Source organism: Colletotrichum paranaense (genome assembly GCF_030867605.1).
Source record: "Colletotrichum paranaense strain IMI 384185 chromosome Unknown Scaffold_3.1, whole genome shotgun sequence".
Classification (NCBI taxonomy): domain Eukaryota; kingdom Fungi; phylum Ascomycota; class Sordariomycetes; order Glomerellales; family Glomerellaceae; genus Colletotrichum; species Colletotrichum paranaense.
In genome coordinates, this window is record NW_026848961.1 from 3,243,592 (window position 1) to 3,261,347 (window position 17,756).

The 17,756-nt window shown below is 52.0% G+C and overlaps 9 protein-coding genes across 9 annotated transcripts; 7 read left to right on the plus strand and 2 right to left on the minus strand.

The window, feature by feature from the left end:
• Positions 1-906: 906 nt before the first annotated feature.
• On the plus strand, positions 907-2,509 carry CPAR01_04671 (major facilitator superfamily transporter; the record flags this gene model as incomplete). Its single annotated transcript, XM_060488951.1, has 3 exons — positions 907-1,145; positions 1,197-1,328; positions 1,396-2,509. 3 exons carry the CDS (start codon positions 907-909, stop codon positions 2,507-2,509), a joined length of 1,485 nt encoding a protein of 494 aa, XP_060353157.1.
• Positions 2,510-2,757: 248 nt separating this feature from the next.
• On the minus strand, positions 2,758-3,852 carry CPAR01_04672 (adenosine deaminase; the record flags this gene model as incomplete). Its single annotated transcript, XM_060488952.1, has 1 exon — positions 2,758-3,852. The coding sequence occupies one exon, from the start codon at positions 3,850-3,852 to the stop codon at positions 2,758-2,760; it is 1,095 nt and encodes a 364-aa protein (XP_060353158.1).
• Positions 3,853-5,144: 1,292 nt separating this feature from the next.
• Positions 5,145-6,758, plus strand: CPAR01_04673 (major facilitator superfamily transporter; the record flags this gene model as incomplete). Its single annotated transcript, XM_060488953.1, has 2 exons — positions 5,145-5,351; positions 5,418-6,758. 2 exons carry the CDS (start codon positions 5,145-5,147, stop codon positions 6,756-6,758), a joined length of 1,548 nt encoding a protein of 515 aa, XP_060353159.1.
• A 203-nt stretch (positions 6,759-6,961) lies between these two features.
• Positions 6,962-7,489, minus strand: CPAR01_04674 (uncharacterized protein; the record flags this gene model as incomplete). Its single annotated transcript, XM_060488954.1, has 1 exon — positions 6,962-7,489. One exon carries the CDS (start codon positions 7,487-7,489, stop codon positions 6,962-6,964), a length of 528 nt encoding a protein of 175 aa, XP_060353160.1.
• Positions 7,490-8,661: 1,172 nt separating this feature from the next.
• CPAR01_04675 (uncharacterized protein) lies at positions 8,662-10,146 on the plus strand (the record flags this gene model as incomplete). Its single annotated transcript, XM_060488955.1, has 1 exon — positions 8,662-10,146. The coding sequence occupies one exon, from the start codon at positions 8,662-8,664 to the stop codon at positions 10,144-10,146; it is 1,485 nt and encodes a 494-aa protein (XP_060353161.1).
• Positions 10,147-10,998: 852 nt separating this feature from the next.
• CPAR01_04676 (uncharacterized protein) lies at positions 10,999-12,600 on the plus strand (the record flags this gene model as incomplete). The annotated part of the gene is made up of 2 exons (XM_060488956.1): positions 10,999-11,833; positions 11,888-12,600. 2 exons carry the CDS (start codon positions 10,999-11,001, stop codon positions 12,598-12,600), a joined length of 1,548 nt encoding a protein of 515 aa, XP_060353162.1.
• A 793-nt stretch (positions 12,601-13,393) lies between these two features.
• Positions 13,394-15,066, plus strand: CPAR01_04677 (defects in morphology protein 1; the record flags this gene model as incomplete). The annotated part of the gene is made up of 2 exons (XM_060488957.1): positions 13,394-13,745; positions 13,805-15,066. 2 exons carry the CDS (start codon positions 13,394-13,396, stop codon positions 15,064-15,066), a joined length of 1,614 nt encoding a protein of 537 aa, XP_060353163.1.
• A 597-nt stretch (positions 15,067-15,663) lies between these two features.
• On the plus strand, positions 15,664-16,431 carry CPAR01_04678 (nodulation protein L; the record flags this gene model as incomplete). Its single annotated transcript, XM_060488958.1, has 2 exons — positions 15,664-16,004; positions 16,086-16,431. 2 exons carry the CDS (start codon positions 15,664-15,666, stop codon positions 16,429-16,431), a joined length of 687 nt encoding a protein of 228 aa, XP_060353164.1.
• Positions 16,432-16,897: 466 nt separating this feature from the next.
• Positions 16,898-17,578, plus strand: CPAR01_04679 (uncharacterized protein; the record flags this gene model as incomplete). Its single annotated transcript, XM_060488959.1, has 1 exon — positions 16,898-17,578. One exon carries the CDS (start codon positions 16,898-16,900, stop codon positions 17,576-17,578), a length of 681 nt encoding a protein of 226 aa, XP_060353165.1.
• Between the last annotated feature and the right edge of the window lie 178 nt (positions 17,579-17,756).

Sequence of the window (17,756 nt, forward strand, 5' to 3'; positions counted from 1 at the left end):
AAAGATGATGGAGGGTTTAATCAGCCAGTTGTTGGCTCGACGATTCGCCCTACCCTCCCCCGCGGAAGCGGATCCGGGGCGCATCGGCGGCGGCGGCGCACTCGAGTGGGGGTTACGCGATACAAGGGCCCGATTGTGTGCTCGTCAACCAACATCAGCCCAATCCCCTTTAAGAGATCATCATCCGAAGAAATCGAGTTGGAAGGGCTGGACTCGTGCGGGGGAAACGAAATGCTAAAGTGCGAGTGTAAGCTTCCAATTTCCCAACTCCGTGTTCCCCTCAATCTGAAGTCCGACCCAGTTCTTAGCTGAAGTACTTAATTCACCTGCCCAGAAGAAAGCTTTGTGCGAAGCTTCTGATCGACGGGATACCAAGAGTGTCTAGAAGCGATTTCAGTTAGATAAATCTATGCGCTAGGGAACAAGCTCGGCACTCTTGGTATTAAATCCCTAGGGTCATAGGGGAAACCCGTCTAAAGTGATTTGGTTACAGTTGGTTCCGGACCGTCCCGGATAATCGATCCATCACGCAGCCTTTATCAATCTCCAGGGAATCTTCTGCACATCAATGACAGGATGTCTGTCGGATGTTGTCCGCATCAAGGATGACAGACGCGCGCTTTTGCGCCGTCGTGCCTTCAGCTGTGTCCAGCACGCCATCGTATCCAGAAACCTCGTCAGCGATATGCCCAAATCTTCCCTAGTTGCCCATGCGAGTCTGCTCCGATGTTGATCCGAAAGACCCTGAAAAACTCGAAAACGCGACGCAAGAAAATTCCGCATATTCTGCTATATAAAGTCTAGCGTTTGCATCGAATGTCGTTATTGTTCTTGATTATGTCGATCCAGGCGCGCAGCTGATCACCTACTCATCTTTTTTGGTTCTGAGACCAACCAGCTGCAAGTATGGGAGTCCCAGAGATCGAAAAGACTACGGTCGCCGACTCGCCTCGGAGCAAGTCGCCATCTTCCGTCGACGCGAGAGGGGTCCAACCAACTGTTGTTGAACTCGTGCAAGAAGAACCAAAGCTCACATGGCGGTCATATGTCTGGGATACCTTGGACAAGTCACCTGAAGAACGCAAGTTCATGTTCAAGCTTGATGCTGTCATTCTCACATTTGCAAGTCTGGGATACTTCATCAAGTAAGTTGGCTCTTACTGAACAGCTCACTATTTGTATTAACATTTCATCAGGAACCTTGATCAGATTAACATCAATAATGCCTTTGTGTCTGGCATGAAAGAAGACATGAAGCTCTTTGGTAACGAGCTCAACTACATGCAAGCCTGCTGGACCGTCGGATACGTCATTGGCGAAATTCCAAGGTTAGCACGACACCAGCTTCTATTCTTTCTCAAATTGTGGTACAAGTACTGACTCCTTTCTCCGCAGCAATATTCTTCTCACTCGCGTCCGGCCATCAATCTGGATCCCTGCCTGCGAATGCACTTGGGCCGTCCTAACAATTCTCATGATCAAATGCACAAACGTCACCCAGCTTTACGTCCTCCGGTTCTTCATCGGTCTCGCCGAGAGCACATTCTACCCAGGCATGCAGTACATCATCGGATGCTGGTACAGAAAAGACGAACTTGCCAAGCGATCCTGCCTTTTTCACTCCGCGGGCTCCATCGGTTCCATGTTCTCGGGCTACCTCATGGCTGCGGTCTACAATCTCAGTGGCGTCCACGGATGGAAGGGCTGGCAGTGGCTCTTCATTGTCGATACCGTCATTTCTCTGCCAATTGCTATTGCCGGGTTCTTCTTCCTGCCTGACGTACCTGAAATCACGAAAGCTTGGTGGTTGACCAAGGATGATGTGGCTCTTGCGCAGAAGCGGATGCAGCTTGAAGGCAGAGCGAATCGACAGCCATTCACAAAGGCCAAGATTAAGAAAATTTTCACGAGTTGGCACATTTACGCTCTCACGGTGCTGTATATCTTCTTCAACAACGGTTGCGGAATCATGAGTCAGCCTGCGTTCCAATTGTGGTTGAAGGGAGAGGGATACTCTGTCAAGGAGTACAACACATATCCAACGATAACATCCGCCATCACGGTGATAACGACATGGATCTACGCCTGGTCCTCGGACTCAGTCTTCAAGGGCGAGAGATGGCCGCCGATAGTCTTCTCTGGGACACTCAATATTGTGATCTACTCGAGTTTAGCGGCGTGGAACATTTCCGATTCCTGGAAGTGGGGTTGTTTCCTACTCGTAGGATTCGGCGGTGGCATCAGCGGGTTGACGTTTGCATGGGCCCATGAGATTTGCAAAGACGATAACGAAGAGCGGGCGCTCGTAACGGGCTCGATGAATCAGATGGCATACGTTTTCCAGGCGTGGCTGCCGCTGCTTATTTGGCAGCAAGTCGAGGCTCCTCGGTATCCGAAGGGTTACATCACGATGATCTTCTTTGCTGTTGGTATGGCGGGCACTTCTTTCTTGATCAGGTTCCTACATCGTCGGGAAGTGGGGAAAAAGCTCTCGGTACCCGCTGCTTAAGGAGACAACGACGAATTGTCAAGCCATGTATTGTGTTTGGTGGTACCAATAACGTCGCTCTGCAATCCTGTTCAGAACAGCATCCTAGGTCTAGTCATCATGATAAACTCTAACATACTGGATTGCATGAAAATTCGATGAGTAGACCCCACTCCATATCGGTCTTCTCATAAACTGCACGTAAGATCACACGCGATGCGTGGCTAGATGACCCTGAATCGTTATTGACAGTAGGTACCAATACTATTCTAGTCCGTTTTAATTGTATCTAACTCTTGATACAATTCCTTCTTCACTTCTTCGCTAGCCCAACAAATATCAACTCCATTTCTGGCCAGCTTAACCATATCCTTCTTACTAAACCCACAGTAGGTATACGCCTTCTGCATGTTCCCATCCACCCAAACATCATGCATGTACACCGGGTCATCGCTGTTGATATTGAACTTGACACCCCTCTCCCACAACGTCCGAATCTTGGGAAACAGCACCTCCGTCGCCGTCCGCCGGTGATACGCGTGAGGACACAACGTCAAGCCGATACTCCGATCCAACAATCCCTGCAGCAGTTCCTCCTTATCCGCCGCATCAAGCCCGTGATCAATACGCTCCGCCCCAGCGCCATCACAGACTTCAAAAATCGCCTCGTGGACGTGCTCAAACGTGTCCTTTTGCCCGAAATCACAGTGCATTGTGACATGCAGCCCATCCTTCTTCGCCCTTTGGAATCCTTGCTCGAAGAGCATCGGCGGCCTCTTGAAGGCGTTGCTGGCCAACCCCACAGCGTGAAAGAGACCCTTGCCACCCTCGACGGTGCCCGCAGCCCACGGCCTGGCCGCCTCGTACGCAAGCAGCCCGTCCTCGAGGCTTTCATCGCGAATGAAACAAAAGATCCAGTTTGACTTCACCCCGTGCACCTCCGCGCCATCACGCTGAGCTCTCAAGTACCCATTCAACACATCCTCCGCCGGCACGCCCCTCCGCGTATGCGCCTGGATATCGAAAAACGGCTCGACGTAGCGGACATTCATCTCGGCGCAGCGCCGGAAGTAGTCCATTGACATTTCGTAAAAGTCATCTTCTGTTTTCAATACTTCGCAGCCGGCGAAGTAAGCCTCGAGGAACGTCGGGATACCCGGGACGCGGCCGTTGATTTCGGGGCGATGGTTGAAGAAGACCTTGTATGAGTCCAAGAGGGCCTCGTAGGTTTCGTATTGGAGGGGCACGTTGTTGCGTTTTGCGAGTTTCCAGCGGAGGGCGGGGAGGAGGGTTCCCTCGATGTGGATGTGCAGCTCAACCTTGGGGAGGGAGGCGATAAAGGGTGAGATTTCGAGGCCGTTCATGGTTCTCGGTTTATTGGGGTTGGCCCGCTGTCAGATTCCAGGTTCCCGGTTGCTGGTGTCAAGATGAGAAGACAGTGATAGTTGAGAAGTCTGATCGTGTAAATGAAGAGCCAATCAAGCGGGGAGGATATGGCGGCTCGAGACTAGGATGTCTTGATATCTTTTTAGCCTCCACGGGCACCTTTGCCGATCCGGCTGGGCGTCGCGTGGTAAATAGCCCGTCAGTCAGTAGTCATACAGCGCCGGACGTGGTCCGACAACTCGACGATGGATCTCTTCTCGTCGGCTAAGACAATTCCACAAGCCATTTCTCAACAAGCTTAGTTCTGGAACATTTGTATACCTCGGCGTGTGAGAAGCACGAATCATTTTAGACTGGAAACATCAGAATGGAGTTCTGATGGCCGATGTTCGCAAGCAATGTGGGGTTTTCAAGAAGGATTCGATAAGGAAATTACTAGCAACAAGAGTCACAAAATCAAAGACTAAAGTTTTGATCCCCCCATATTCTGCCCATGGGCCAACCATAACCGCCGAGTCGGTATCGAACACCTTTAGTCAATGTCAGCAAATCTGCGCTCGTCCACTCACATGGTCTTCATTCATCTCCAAAATCCGTCAAACGTCCTCTGTTCTCCCCACATCGCGACGGTGCCACGAGAGCTCATTGAACGGCGCGATCGCTGTAGTGCCACTAGCGGAGTAACGTCGTATCTCGTCGGTTCGGATATTCGCCGACAGCACACAAAGGTGGGACGATATCTCCAGGCCAATCCACGCAAGACACTGGAGAACACCGTCTATTCAGCGGAGTCTAGCGGTCGCTAAACCGTTCGCCCACTCCCACCCGACGGACGCAAACGCTTGTCTTATCAATTGACGTCCTGTTATCGGTCATTGTCTAGACATTTTGGTCGGTGAATTTACCGGTTCGCGGCCGTGAAACCGCTCGTTGGACAAGGGGACCGGAGCGAGAGAGGGAGGGAAGAGGAGAAACAGGCGAACGCGTCGGGCCTGTCATTGTCGGGGAAGATCGGCGGAAGATAAGGCACGTAACGTACTCTTTTGCTGTATTTCTTCTTTTGGCCGCGGAAAGGTCGCGACCATCCCCGCCCCCGATACCTTGTTGAATGGCCGCCGCCTCGTTCAAAAGGGCGACGACACCCCGGCGCCGCTCTCGAGATGCGACCCTGGAATTTTCTGTAGGAGCTTCGAGTTCTCGGACAGTAGTCGACGAAGACGATCAAGAAATAGACGATCCAATCGACGAACGGCAGAACCTGCTCGCCAACATGGGGTCATCAATAGACGCACCGCAGAACCCTCCCGCAGAGGTGCAGGATGGGGAGAGGCAACACATTGACAGCGACATGGCCAAGAAGATTGTCCGCAAGATTGATTTCAATATCATCCCGCTGCTCTTCATCACTTACATGTTCAACTTCATGGACAAGACTATTCTTTCCAGCGCCTCTGTATTTGGTCTCAGGACCGACACCGTATGTCGTTTTCCCATTTGGCATCTCATCCACGCTACGACGGTATGTTGCTAACCTCGTGAACAGCATCTCAAGGGCCAGAACTACAGCTGGGTCTCCAGCATTTTCTACTTTGGCTACTTCGCCTGGACCTACCCAACCTCCCTCCTCATCGCCCGCCTCCCCGTCGCAAAGTACATGACCGCAAACACCTTCTTCTGGGGCGCCGTCGTCGCCCTCACAGCTGCCTGCACAAATTACGGCGGCCTGCTCACCGTCCGCTTCCTCCTCGGCGTCGCAGAGGCCACCATCACGCCTGCCTTCATGTTCCTCACCTCCACCTGGTACACCCGCGACGAGATCCCCACCCGCACGGGCATCTGGTTCGCCGGCAACAGCGTCGGCGGGCTCGTCGCCTCCTTTGTCGCCTTTGGCTTCGGCCACATCTCGAGCGACAACAAGGTCGGCCCCTGGCGCTGGATGTACATCATCCTCGGCGTCCTCACCTTTGTCTGGGCTTTTGTGTTGCTCATCTGGCTGCCTGATACCATCTCAAAGGCCCGCTTCCTCAAGCCTGAGGAGCGCCGGTACGCCGCCGACCGCGTCGTCGTCGCTGGCACGGGGTCCACGGAGAAGACGCACTGGAAGTGGGACCAGGTTGTCGAGTGCATGATTGACCCCAAGACGTGGTTCATCTTTGGTCTCGAAATCATTACCCAGATTCCCAACGGCGGCACCCAGAACTTTGCCAACCTCGTCATCAAGTCTTTTGGCTTCACCAGCTTGCAGTCGACACTCATCAACATCCCCTACTCGCTCCTCTCCGCCGCCATCATCGCCGGAACGGGCTGGATCGCGGGCCGCTACCGCAAGATGAACTGCATCCTGATTGCCATTGTCGTTTTGCCGTGCATCACCGGTGCTGCGATCATCTACTCCCGGGAAAGCGTCAGCAACGGCGTCCAGCTCTTTGGCTACTTCCTCCTGTCCCCTGGCCCGGCCGCCATGCCCCTTGCCATGTCTCTTGTCTCGGCAAACTACCGCGGCGTGACCAAGAAGATGACCATGTCGTCTCTGCTGTTCCTCGCCTACTGCGCTGGCAACATTGCGGGCCCGCAGTTCTTCAAGGCCTCCGAGGAGCCGCACTACAACACCGCTTTCCGCACCATCATGATCTGCTACTCGCTCGTCGTGGTGCTGGCGCTCGGTCTGCGATTCTACCTCCAGTGGATGAATGCCAAGCGCACGAGGGAGGAAGGTTATGAGGGTAGCGCTGGCGGTGCTGGTGCTGTTGGTGGCGGTAAGGTCATGCAGGCAGAGGGTACTGCTGGTGATGTCGCGGACATGGTTGATCGGGTTGAGCTTCGGCCTGAGGATTACGAGGATGTAACGGACTGGAAGACCGCCGGCTTCAGGTATCGTCTGTAATAGGTGAAGTGGCTGCTTTGCTGGCAGAGATCTGGGTTGATTAAGCCTCCGTAGATGGATACATAGACCGTTTGCGCTCCTCACTCACCTCTTCTGGGAGATGAGACGTAGGGGTTCACAAACTTAATAGACACTTCGGTGAAACAGTCCTGGCCGCGCCGATTGTTATGTGGTGATGTGAAGTGAGATGATGCGACTGTGCTTCAGTCAAAGTGACCCGCGACATGGTGCTCAACAGCAGCAGCATCACCCTCAAACTCGCCGCAGACAGGGCAGGTCACGGTCTCAGAAACCGGAGTAGGCGCCGCTTCCTGCACCTCAGCGTCAGAGTTCGCAGCCGCTCTACCTCGCCCACCATTCTTCTGCTTAGCAGGCCGAATGTAAGCCTCAAGTCCAACCTGCGCCGAAGGCAACTCAGGCTCGGCATCTTGCCTGCGACCGCCGCCACGGCGGGGAGGTCTACGTGAGTCTCCATACGCGGTCGAGCCGTCGGCGACGTCCGAGGATATAAATGACGGATCTTGTGCTTGCTGCCTGCCATCGGTATGAGACTGAACTCGTCCGACCCGGCCGTCGGAGAGCCGGACTTTGATGCCTCGAGGGTGGTTGCCGCGCGTGAGCACATCCTGGACGATCCCGGAGACGGTGCGGCCTGTGGGTTGGTCTGCTTTGAGTACGATGTTGACGCCTGCACCGCGGACGACGGTGGCTATCGTCGGAACACGAGCCATCTTGAAGAAGATTTCTGTGGAAAGGACAAGACTGTCGGCGGTAATGCCGTTGTAGTTTCGGCAAGGGGGTGTAAGTGGGCGGTGTCGCGTCGCTGGTGATGGTGGCCCTACAGAAAATGTGAGTTTGACGAATGACGCCACTAGCCAGGTGAGGGTTCTGTGGCGCGGCCGATCGCGGTAAATCCGCACTCGGCCCTGCTGAGCAACGTTACATGAACGCGGAAATTTCCAAACTTTTTCATGAATCAGGCCGGGTGGCGCAATGGCAGCGCGTTGCTTTCCGGTGGCAAAGGTTCTGGGTTCGAGTCCCAGCTCGGTCGATTTGTTTTGCCTTGGATACTAACTAGTCTTTTTTTTGTTTATTGATTGACGATTGATGGATGATTGATGTCTGTCTGATGATTCCCGCAATTGATGGGGTGGTGGCCTGGGAACACTCTTGTTTGACAGGGTTGGAACCTTGAGGAAGAGTAACAAAGCTTAGAAAAGGAAGGTACCTTACAGTACCAAGGTAAGGTAGTTAGGTACCTACCTACCCCAACTACCACCGCTCATTGTGGGGCCGTAACGGCTATGCGGACTGTTCACACCGGGAGGAAGGTGCCTGATGGCTCTGAGAACTTCATTCCCGATTATGGGCCGTACCTTCTTCTCACTTTTGCTCATTTACTTCCTCAAGGTATCTCAAGTATCTTTCTTTAGCAGCAGCTCAAGTTATCAGTATCAACTAAATATTCTTCTTGCTCAAGGTCATCCTGATCTTTCACAACTGTCGGCACCCATTTGGCGCCTTCTCGGACACTTCAGCGCCTAACACCTCACCTCTTTCCAACTTTGAACGACCAATCTATAGTTTCATAATCACGTGGCCCTCTTACTGAACCTTCCACTCATCCTCCGACAGCCTGCCTCAGCTATCCTCAAGGTTCTAGCCTTACGCTCAGTACGTATTCTATCTTCAGCATGAAAATTAATGCAATCACCTTTATTCCCAAGTTCGCCATCGTTCAGCACGCTAACTCTATTCTCTACGCACCTCTCAAGAACTTCCACACTTGACACGCTTTACCAGAAAAGATTTCTCCCTACTTACGAACGAAAACTGACTAACAACCTCGTCGTTGACTTTTCTCCTTCCTTACTTTCATTCACCAGCCGTTATCGATTTCACCATGGCTGCCTCTGGCCAACATGCTGTCGGAGAGGTCTGCTACAGTCCTGGGCTGAATGTTTTCAACGACGGTCTGAACTACGCCGATTCTCCCCCGCGAAGCATGATCATTCAAGTGTCCGCGTTTCAGGATCGAGTTGTATCACAACTCAACGCCATGCCGGCCATACGCTGGCTCGACCTCGAGGACAGCTGGAGATTGCCAAGGCCCAATGAAGTGTACACCGGAGGTCAAAAAGACCATCTAAGTGGCCTTTGGATTGGGTGGTTTCTCCCCGATTTCCAGATCCTTGACGACAGTCATCCACATTCCAGCCGTTGGCCTTCCTTGTCCCCAAAACAGTGCGTGAACAATCATACGACACACCCATCCCCTCGTCCCTTCATCAGAAAGGCCTTCAAGGTTGTTTATAAACCAGGTCGGGGGGGGGACACCAAATTCTTTGCCCTCTGTACCCCGGATGCAAATGGTATCTGTCAGGCCAAGGTGGTTCCAGCTGGTGCACGGAACATATTCTTCTTCAAAGAGTGGAGAGATGACGCTGTTCGCGGTAGTTGGGCTCGCCAGAGAACGTGGACGACCAATGCCAAGGCCGGAGCATCCAGGATCTACTCAATGATTAACGCCGCTACCAATCAACCAGTTCACAGCCAGCAACGTACCTCTGAGTCCGAGTATGAACATTGCCTCGAGGAAGAAGATGAAGAAGATGATGACGATGGAGAAGATGAAGAATCCGAGTATGCGGATTCCGAGATTGAAGGATCTGGATCTGAAGAAGAAAACTCGGAAGAAGACTTTGAACAAGAAAGACTACTAGAGTCCCGGCCCGCGTCAAGCCGCAGATCAATCCATGTCAGTCATAACCTGCTGTCTCGGCGCAACACGAACCGCCCTGGACCTGCAGACACTCTCGTGGGCAATGTCGCTACAAATCTCAAGAGAAGTCAGAGTCCTATGCAAAGCCTGAGTTCAAAGAGTGAGAAGAAGAGACGCATTAACCTACAAGTCGAGTCTCCTCCTGACTCGACCCCAAAAAGACATGCACCCTTGGGAGTTGACGAGCCGCTCACTAGTCGACCGGAGAGAGCTCAGCCTGCCAGCAGACCATTCATCAAGAACGAAGATACTCAAGACAGCGATGATGAGATTCAGTTCATCAAGGAGGTCCCAACACAGAGACCTCAACAGATGACCACTAAAGTCGAAGCATTTACTGTGGCTTCATCTGAGACAAGCATCACCTACATCAGCAAGTTTGTTGCAGCGGGAAAGCTTCTCCAGCTGGCGCGTCTTCCCGATACTTTCTCTCGAAAGATTATGCTTGAATCCTTCAGCAAGCATTTGAAGTCGACGAACTTGGCACAGTTCGATGCCCTAGTCAAGAACATCGTGGACTCTGCGGAAGAAGGCGTCCGCGTCATGATCGCTGAGACGCTGCAAGAGCAATTGAAGGGCAGATTGCCTGTCGTCAGTGGTGCTTAGGAAGTAGGGACATCATCTTTTAGGGATCGTGGGACCGCGATGAATAATTGGGTCCTGCTTGATTCATCATCATCAGTGTCTCGACAAAAAACACAATCCAAGACCCTAACTAAGGACGGCCGAGTGTCTCAAAGCCAGGATGAGCGAGATGATACCCCCATCAGCGCTTGGCTCTGGCACGGATTCGAAAAGTAAGCTGGCATTGGGAAAGAGGGGTGACTTACACATGGGGATTAGTTTACGCGAATCAAGATAGAGAGCTGGCCCGCCGCTGATAATGAGTTCGAGAGAATTGAGAAATTTCATTGCTGTTTATGTCGAAACTCCAGTCCGGCTCAATGTTTCCTGCCTTTAAACAGCAAATGCGTCAACGTGAAACCAATCCTGGATGGACGTCTGGAACCTTTGACGTTTGCACAAGTCGAAGCAGCAAGAAGGCTCTTGGAGAAATTCAAGTTCCCCTTTTCAGTCATAAAGCAACGTCTTTACATTAGTCGACCTGATCACTCCTTCTTACCATAGTCTCACCAGTTTCTTCCTTGTTCCCCGTATCTGCATGATCGACCAGAAGCCAACTCTGTGACGGACCGGGAAGGGGAGCTTCCTTTGCCCACAAGATCATTACGCTTTTCGGTCTTCCCTTGGTAAAGGAAAGCGCTGTGGACTCGACTTCCTTTCAAGATTGTGTCTGAGGCATCTACAGAGTCCTTTTCTCCTTCCTTCTGTACCTCTGCAACTTGTTACCTACATACTCTTTCATCCTCTGCAGCCCGCATTCTTCTCTCCAACCTCACTCGATTGAGAATCAAATCCTGTTCCTTCCTTTCAAAGAGGCTGACAGAAGCTTCAAGAATGGCAGAAAGTAGCGGAAAGGCGCCCAAGGTAGCCGACAAATACGCCTGCGCTCCCCCAGCATATTTCATTCCTAATTTCCAGCGAGAATGGTTAGACTTGGCCGCCAAGCTCTTCAACACCGATGCTTTGGACAATCTCTTGAGATCTGAAGAGAAGAAACAAGCCCTAGCACTGATCGCCATCCCCATCACTGGTTCGTCCTTTGGGAACAAGTCCAGAGCCCAGGCCCTCCACAGAACGGTCAGCCAAGCGCGGGGGATGGGACAGGGCAAGCGACCTACCGCCAGAGTCACGATTATTGCAGCTCTCCTCATCTACACGCTGGAGCCTCCGCTAACTTGGCGGGAATGGGCGATCATACAGCAACCACTTGGTGTTCTGCGATATGTTCGGGACTGTGCTGACGGCCTCAGTATTTACTTGTCGGAGGGTATGTTGAAGACAGCATTGGCACATTCTCCGGCAGCATCCGCCCAAGATCATTCAGACAGCTTGTTTGTTGTCGACAAGCCTTCGTTGAAGGAAGCCAGCGCCAATAAATCCAGCATTGAACATTTGGAACCTGCTCAGCTCAACTCAGATCATCTAGCTCTACCGGCTATGAGACCTTGGATGCGCTTCATTACCAAGCTCACCACACCTTCGCCGCCGAGCAAGAAGCGAAAGGCGGAATCTGAGTCCCCTCAAGACAAGAAAACTGTACCGAAGAAGAAAGTCGCCAGTCCAAAGAAGAAGGCGGCCACCCCAAAGTGGAAGACGATGGCTGGATCGGGAACCAATCCCATCCCAAAAGCCAAGAACCCCAACGTCAGCTCAAATATGCCAACCAGAGGTGCCATGTCGATAGCTAATCTTCATCCTACTCAATAGACTCGAATTACTGAAGCTGTGAAGCGACAGCAGCCGATCGATAATGCCTTGTTGGCCAGATACATGAAAAGCGCCCCCATGCTTGACAGAATTGCAGATTACAATGACGGATCCGTCCGTCGAGTTGCTCTTGGCAGTTTTCTCAAAGACTTGAAGAGCTCCGGCTGGGAAGATCTGGAGAAATGTACCTGGCAGCTCATCAAGGACGACGACTATGAGTCTCGCGCGTTTCTCGCAGAGGCTATTATGAACGACGTCTATAAGCGCATCAATGAGTTTTTCGAAGACGTCCCGCAGCCCCCGCAGCTCACAGAGCCCCCGCAGCTCGAAGATGCCACACATCAACCCGCGCAACGGCCCACGGAAGCCAAGCAGACCGCACAACTCAGTCTGGATGAGCAACCTATGGATACACCAACGAAGCAGAGAAGCCGGTCCGGGCCCAAGCATGGTAAGAAGTCAACTCAGACCAAGAAGCGTACCACACAGATAAAGAGGCCCAAAATGAACACGTTGGATGAGCATAACACACCTACGAAGCAGGCAAGCCGGCCTTTGAGATTCTCTCCCAGCAGTCGTATGTCAGATGACGTTTTCAACGACACTTCACCTGTATCTGCCGCCTCACCAGCGGCGGGTCGGCGGCACCCCAATTTGGCCTCCCCGCCTCGCTTCAACATTCGAGGAATATTGTCCAAACGACTGAAGTCGAAGGACAATCAGATTTGAGTGGCATCCTTAAGTCCAGTCTTTGAGAACTGGCAACATTCTCCAATGCTTACTTGCACTTCGAGCCCTGGCGATTGAGGAGGCTTTATTATGTACCTGTATTGGGTAGCCGAAAATGGCTACGAGAGGAAGAGGCCCCTGTGTGGACTGGGGGTGAGGATACTGGCATGAGAGAACGTATTGTGGCTAACGAGTGTATGCTTTGAGAAGGATGAGATTGCTGGTAGTATGGGGATCATCATGTCACCATGTCGCCGTGTCGCTTTAGCCAGCTTGATGTAAGATAGATAACGATTGAATCAAGAACCACAGTGAGTTGGGCCTTTGACTGTGACTGACTTCGATATCACGTCTGAGGACACCGCCAGAGACAGACTTTTGGCGCGGAAGCCGAGAGTACGCAGTCTCAACAAAAAAGCTACGAGTTTAAAATTTCCGTTGGTGACAGATGAGATGAAAAGTTTGTACGTTTGGCACCAGATCTCGCACCTGAAAATACCCCCCTCGATCGAAGTGTTGTTTCTTTACATGTGAGCTGAGCCTTTCATGAGTGAGACGTTGCTTTGCTGATGTAATCAACCACCGTAATTTGTTTCGGCTTGCTCTTCATTGGCCACCTCCACAGGATGTGTGGGGCATGACTGCCTGAAAGTCACTGGACTTCGCGACACCCGTCGCCACTTTCCTGACGCGCTCTCCCATTTAGCGGCGATCCCTCCCGCCGAGTCGTGACGCCGTCAACGAGGGTCCTTCCCCCCTCGTCGATCCGACATGACTCTCGCCTCCCTTTGCAATGTCTTCCTCCTTTTCGCTTGATTCAGACGATGAATATGGCTACGATCTTTCTTTGGAGGATGAGACGTTGCTGAGCCAGCTCATCACTGATAACCCCGCCCCCACCTCAACCTCATCGCGGAACCCCGCCGCTCCAGCGATCGCTTCAGACTTTGGCATTGACACCGTCGCCGAGCAAGAATTTTGCCTTGACGATGCTCCCACGGATCTTCTCTCATATCGCACGACTGGCACAGCCAAGGGCCCTGTACGACCTAGCCGGAGTCGCTCAAAGGCGACCCTTACCGACGATACGAAGCAGTCAGATCTTCCCTCGGCGTCACCTGGCCACTCCGTCGCCTATCCGGATTGTGAGTGTTACTTTGCGAGGCAAGCTTCTGCTCAAACTGACTGACGTGAAAGCGCTTAGTGAGCAGGGCCCTTTCGAATAACAATATTGCCCCCTCATCACCAAAGCCGAACGAGAAAGCCACCCCTGATCCCGAGAATGATACCCGATCGCCGCTTGTTCGATTCCGATCGTATCCCCGGAAGCCATTCACCGTCACCGACTTGACCTCGGGTGCTTGGTGCGAACTACAATACTTCTATACCCTCACCCGCCTACCATATGGTCGGAAGACCCGGACAGCGGCGATGAAGCAGGGAACAAAGGTACACCAAGACCTCGAAGACGAAGTACATACAACGGTCCGCGTCGAGATCGCGAGTAAAGAAGATGGCTTTGGTCTCCGGATGTGGAACCTCATTCAGGGACTTCGAACACTCCGTGAGACCGGCATGACCCGTGAGCTCGAAGTATGGGGATTCGCCGACGGAAATCTGGTCAATGGCGTCATCGACGGTCTGAGCTATGAGAATCCGGATCCGGAGTTCATGGAACAGCTGAGTCAGGAGTCTGAGCAGAACCAGTCCAGCATAACCGACTACTTTCCTTCGAAGAAACAGGCGGACATACCTCAGATATACCTGACGGATGTGAAGACGCGTGGGTCTATGAAGGCCCCCAACAGCCCTGCGTTACTGCGGCCGGCCAAGGTGCAGCTCTTCCTGTACCAGCGTTTCCTGTCAGAAATGGCAGCGGATAAGCTGGACTACCTCCGTATCTTCCGGCGGTACGGTCTGGATCCAGATGAGCCGTTCTCCGACTCATTCATTGCCCAGATTGTTAGCCTGCACGACGAACTGTTCTTCGATGTGGATTCCTCTCCTGACGGGGACTACATTCCGCCGTCTCCCACTACAACAACGTTCGATACTGAAGCTGATGGCGCAAACCGGAAAACATCAGCGCCGGACTTCATCAAGTACAGGACACTGAGGGAATTGCTCCCTCTTCTCGTATCAGAGTTGCGCCAAACCTTCCCTCATGGCGCCGACTCCGTGGGCAGGCTTCTCGCTGTGGAGTACAGGTACCGCGGAGACGGTTCGCTCATTGATAGCCAGGTCTTCCCCATGGATGATCGGGCGCTGAACCTCTACTTGGGTAACACGATGGAGTGGTGGCGAGCGGACCGACAACCGCGGGGTGTGCAGATTGAGGAGGCGTACAAGTGTCGAATGTGTGAGTTTGTGGGCGACTGCACATGGCGGTCTGCCATGGATGAGGAGAGATTGCAGAATACTAGGCAGCGTTTGGCAGGCAGGAGTAAGAATGTTACAAGTGGGTGATACTGCGATATCGCTTCCGTTTTGCGTCTGGGATGGCATTTTCTTCTTTGCGAGGCGCATTATTCGGCTAGGGCCCACATTACACGGGATTCAAGAATCAGGATAGCTTATGAATATGAGTTGATGATCTACATATCAAGACAACATGTGTCTCTTGCTTCCCTGAAAGATGGTCTGCAACACGGGTCTACTTTCGACCTAGCCTTGTGACTATCTTAATAGAATCCTACTGATCCTTTTCCAATAAACGCGAAGGCACTGGGGCCCAGGCCGCCGCCTTCCCGAGTCCTTCAGTTAGTAAATCGGTGAATGTCTTGGTGATGTTGAAAATCATTCACCCTTCAGTACCTGAGGCCCACCCCTCGCGCCAGACCTCCTTTCTCAAACAGTGGGATTCAAGAGAAGGCAAGAACACTAGTGCCTTCCTCCTTCTTCGGCACCGCGAGGCTTGACCTTCGTCCACAATTTCCTCCCACACAACAGTCTTTAAGGCAGGCTTCCGTATCTCGGGGAGCGGTCTCCTGGTATCATCTTGACTTGGCCAGCCACTCCCTTCTACATCAATACTTCCCAATTCCAACCCCAATAACACCGACGATGGGCGCTAAGGAGGGAACAGACCCCAAGATCCTAGAGCTTGTGAGCTCTATCGAGAACAAGCCGTCTTGCGAGAACTATGAGCGCATGGTCTCAGGCATGATGTATGACCCTCTTGACCCTATCTTCAACCAAGACCGCCACAGAGCCCGCTGCCTCGCGCGCGACTTCAACGAGATCGACCACCGCCAGAACACCCTCCAGGAGGTGGGCAAGAAGAAGGAAGAGATTCTGCAGCACCTTCTGGACAAATTCGGCGAACAGTCATTCATCGAGGCCCCTTTATTAGTCGATTACGGCTGCAACGTCATATTTAACTCCAAGTCCTTTGCCAACTTCAAGTAAGTCCTACCGGTGCTTCAAACATCTGATCGCTTGAATGTCAGGAGAAAGAAAGAGTGTGTTCTAACGAATATGTGCAGCCTGACCATTCTCGACGTCGGTCTCGTCACTATTGGCAACTGTGTTCAACTCGGTCCCAATGTCAGCATCTACAGCGCAGCCCAGAACACGAGCATTCTTTCCCGAATGAAGTGCGAGGAATATGGCCTGCCGGCGACCATCGAAGATGATTGCTGGATCGGTGGCGGTACAATCATTCTGGCTGGTGTCACCATAGGATCAGGCACGACTATTGGTGCGGGCTTCATTGTGACAAAGAGCTTGCCGCCTCATTCGGTGGCGGTGGGCAACCTTGCCAGGGTCACCAAGAAGGTGCGAACACTGGAGAAGGAGATGGTGATTTCGAACAAATGCATCAAAGAGTAAACTGATCAGGAGACTCATTGGCGGCATAAAGAGGCGTTAAGTCACGAGTGGTGACACAGAATCGCTTTGCTGCCGAAGGGGCATTTACATGTTCCGGTAGTCGATGGTGATACAGAGTTCTTCAGATCATAGCAATGAAAGGAGGTTTACCCAAACGAGTAGACAGCAACGACGTGATAACTCAACACATGAATGGCTCTCTCTTCCTTGTTAACGAACAGTCATTTGCAAATCTCAACGTATATCTCGAGATCTTCTCGATTCAAAAATTATATCTAAGCGCAATTATTGATATGAAAAACCTTTCCTGAAGCAACAGGAGCATGGACATCTGAGTATAAGAATATATACATTGATTCCTTTAGTAAGGCTCTTCTGCTTGATCAACACCATCGCTACTCCAAAGTCGCACCCAGAAAGACCAGCACTCAATACTTTCACTTCACTCCCATTGGACATTCGCAACATGGAGTTCGCAATTTATGAGCCCCGTGTACCTTCAGCTGAGCAGATCGATAAGCACGTCACTGTCAGCCAGCGTCTCGATGAGTACGAAACACTCCTTAAGGAAAGGGCCACCAAGATCATTGAGAGAAAAAATGAAGAAGTCAAGGATTGGCTGGCATTCTCTTGTAAAGCGGAGGCCTACGGAAGACTCGAAGCTGATTGCAGCATCCTCCGCACTTCTCGGCACTTGGCCATCCGAGACAAATTTTTGGAGCAAAAACTGACGACCAAGGACCTAGACGAATACTTCAAGCGCATGGGACACCTCGATCATTTCCTGGCAATTCTGCGCCTGCAGCACTCTGATTTCGTCTTCGAAATCTCCGATGCTCTCCTTGACGACAACAACCCAAATCCCTTTTCGGATGAATCTCAGAGGGCCACAGTGAGAAGGCTCAAGGACATCTTCCTGACCTGGAAACCTGTCAACAAGGTACACGATATTATGAAATTGGCGGAGGAATACAAGATTGAGGTTCCAGATGTTAATGATGAGAAGGCGTGGGAGAGAGAGCGGGAGTTACTGCAAAGAATTGTAGATTTCCAGAAACATTATGATAAGAAGAGAGAAGAGGACAGACGAGAAAATGCCAGGAAGCGATTGAAAGAGGAGCGAGAACAGCGAGGGTCGTCCGCTTGAGTTGTCAAACGTAAGCTTGCGTCCACGACTAAAGCTTCTCGCCGAGCTGAGGTGCCTCGTTAGCCTAGAAGTCACAAAGCCTTAGCGTGCGTCCCCAAATCTCAACCTGTCATAATACGGCTCCCCAATAAACCCCATTCTACAACTCACCATCCTCAAATTGACTCTTATTTTTCTC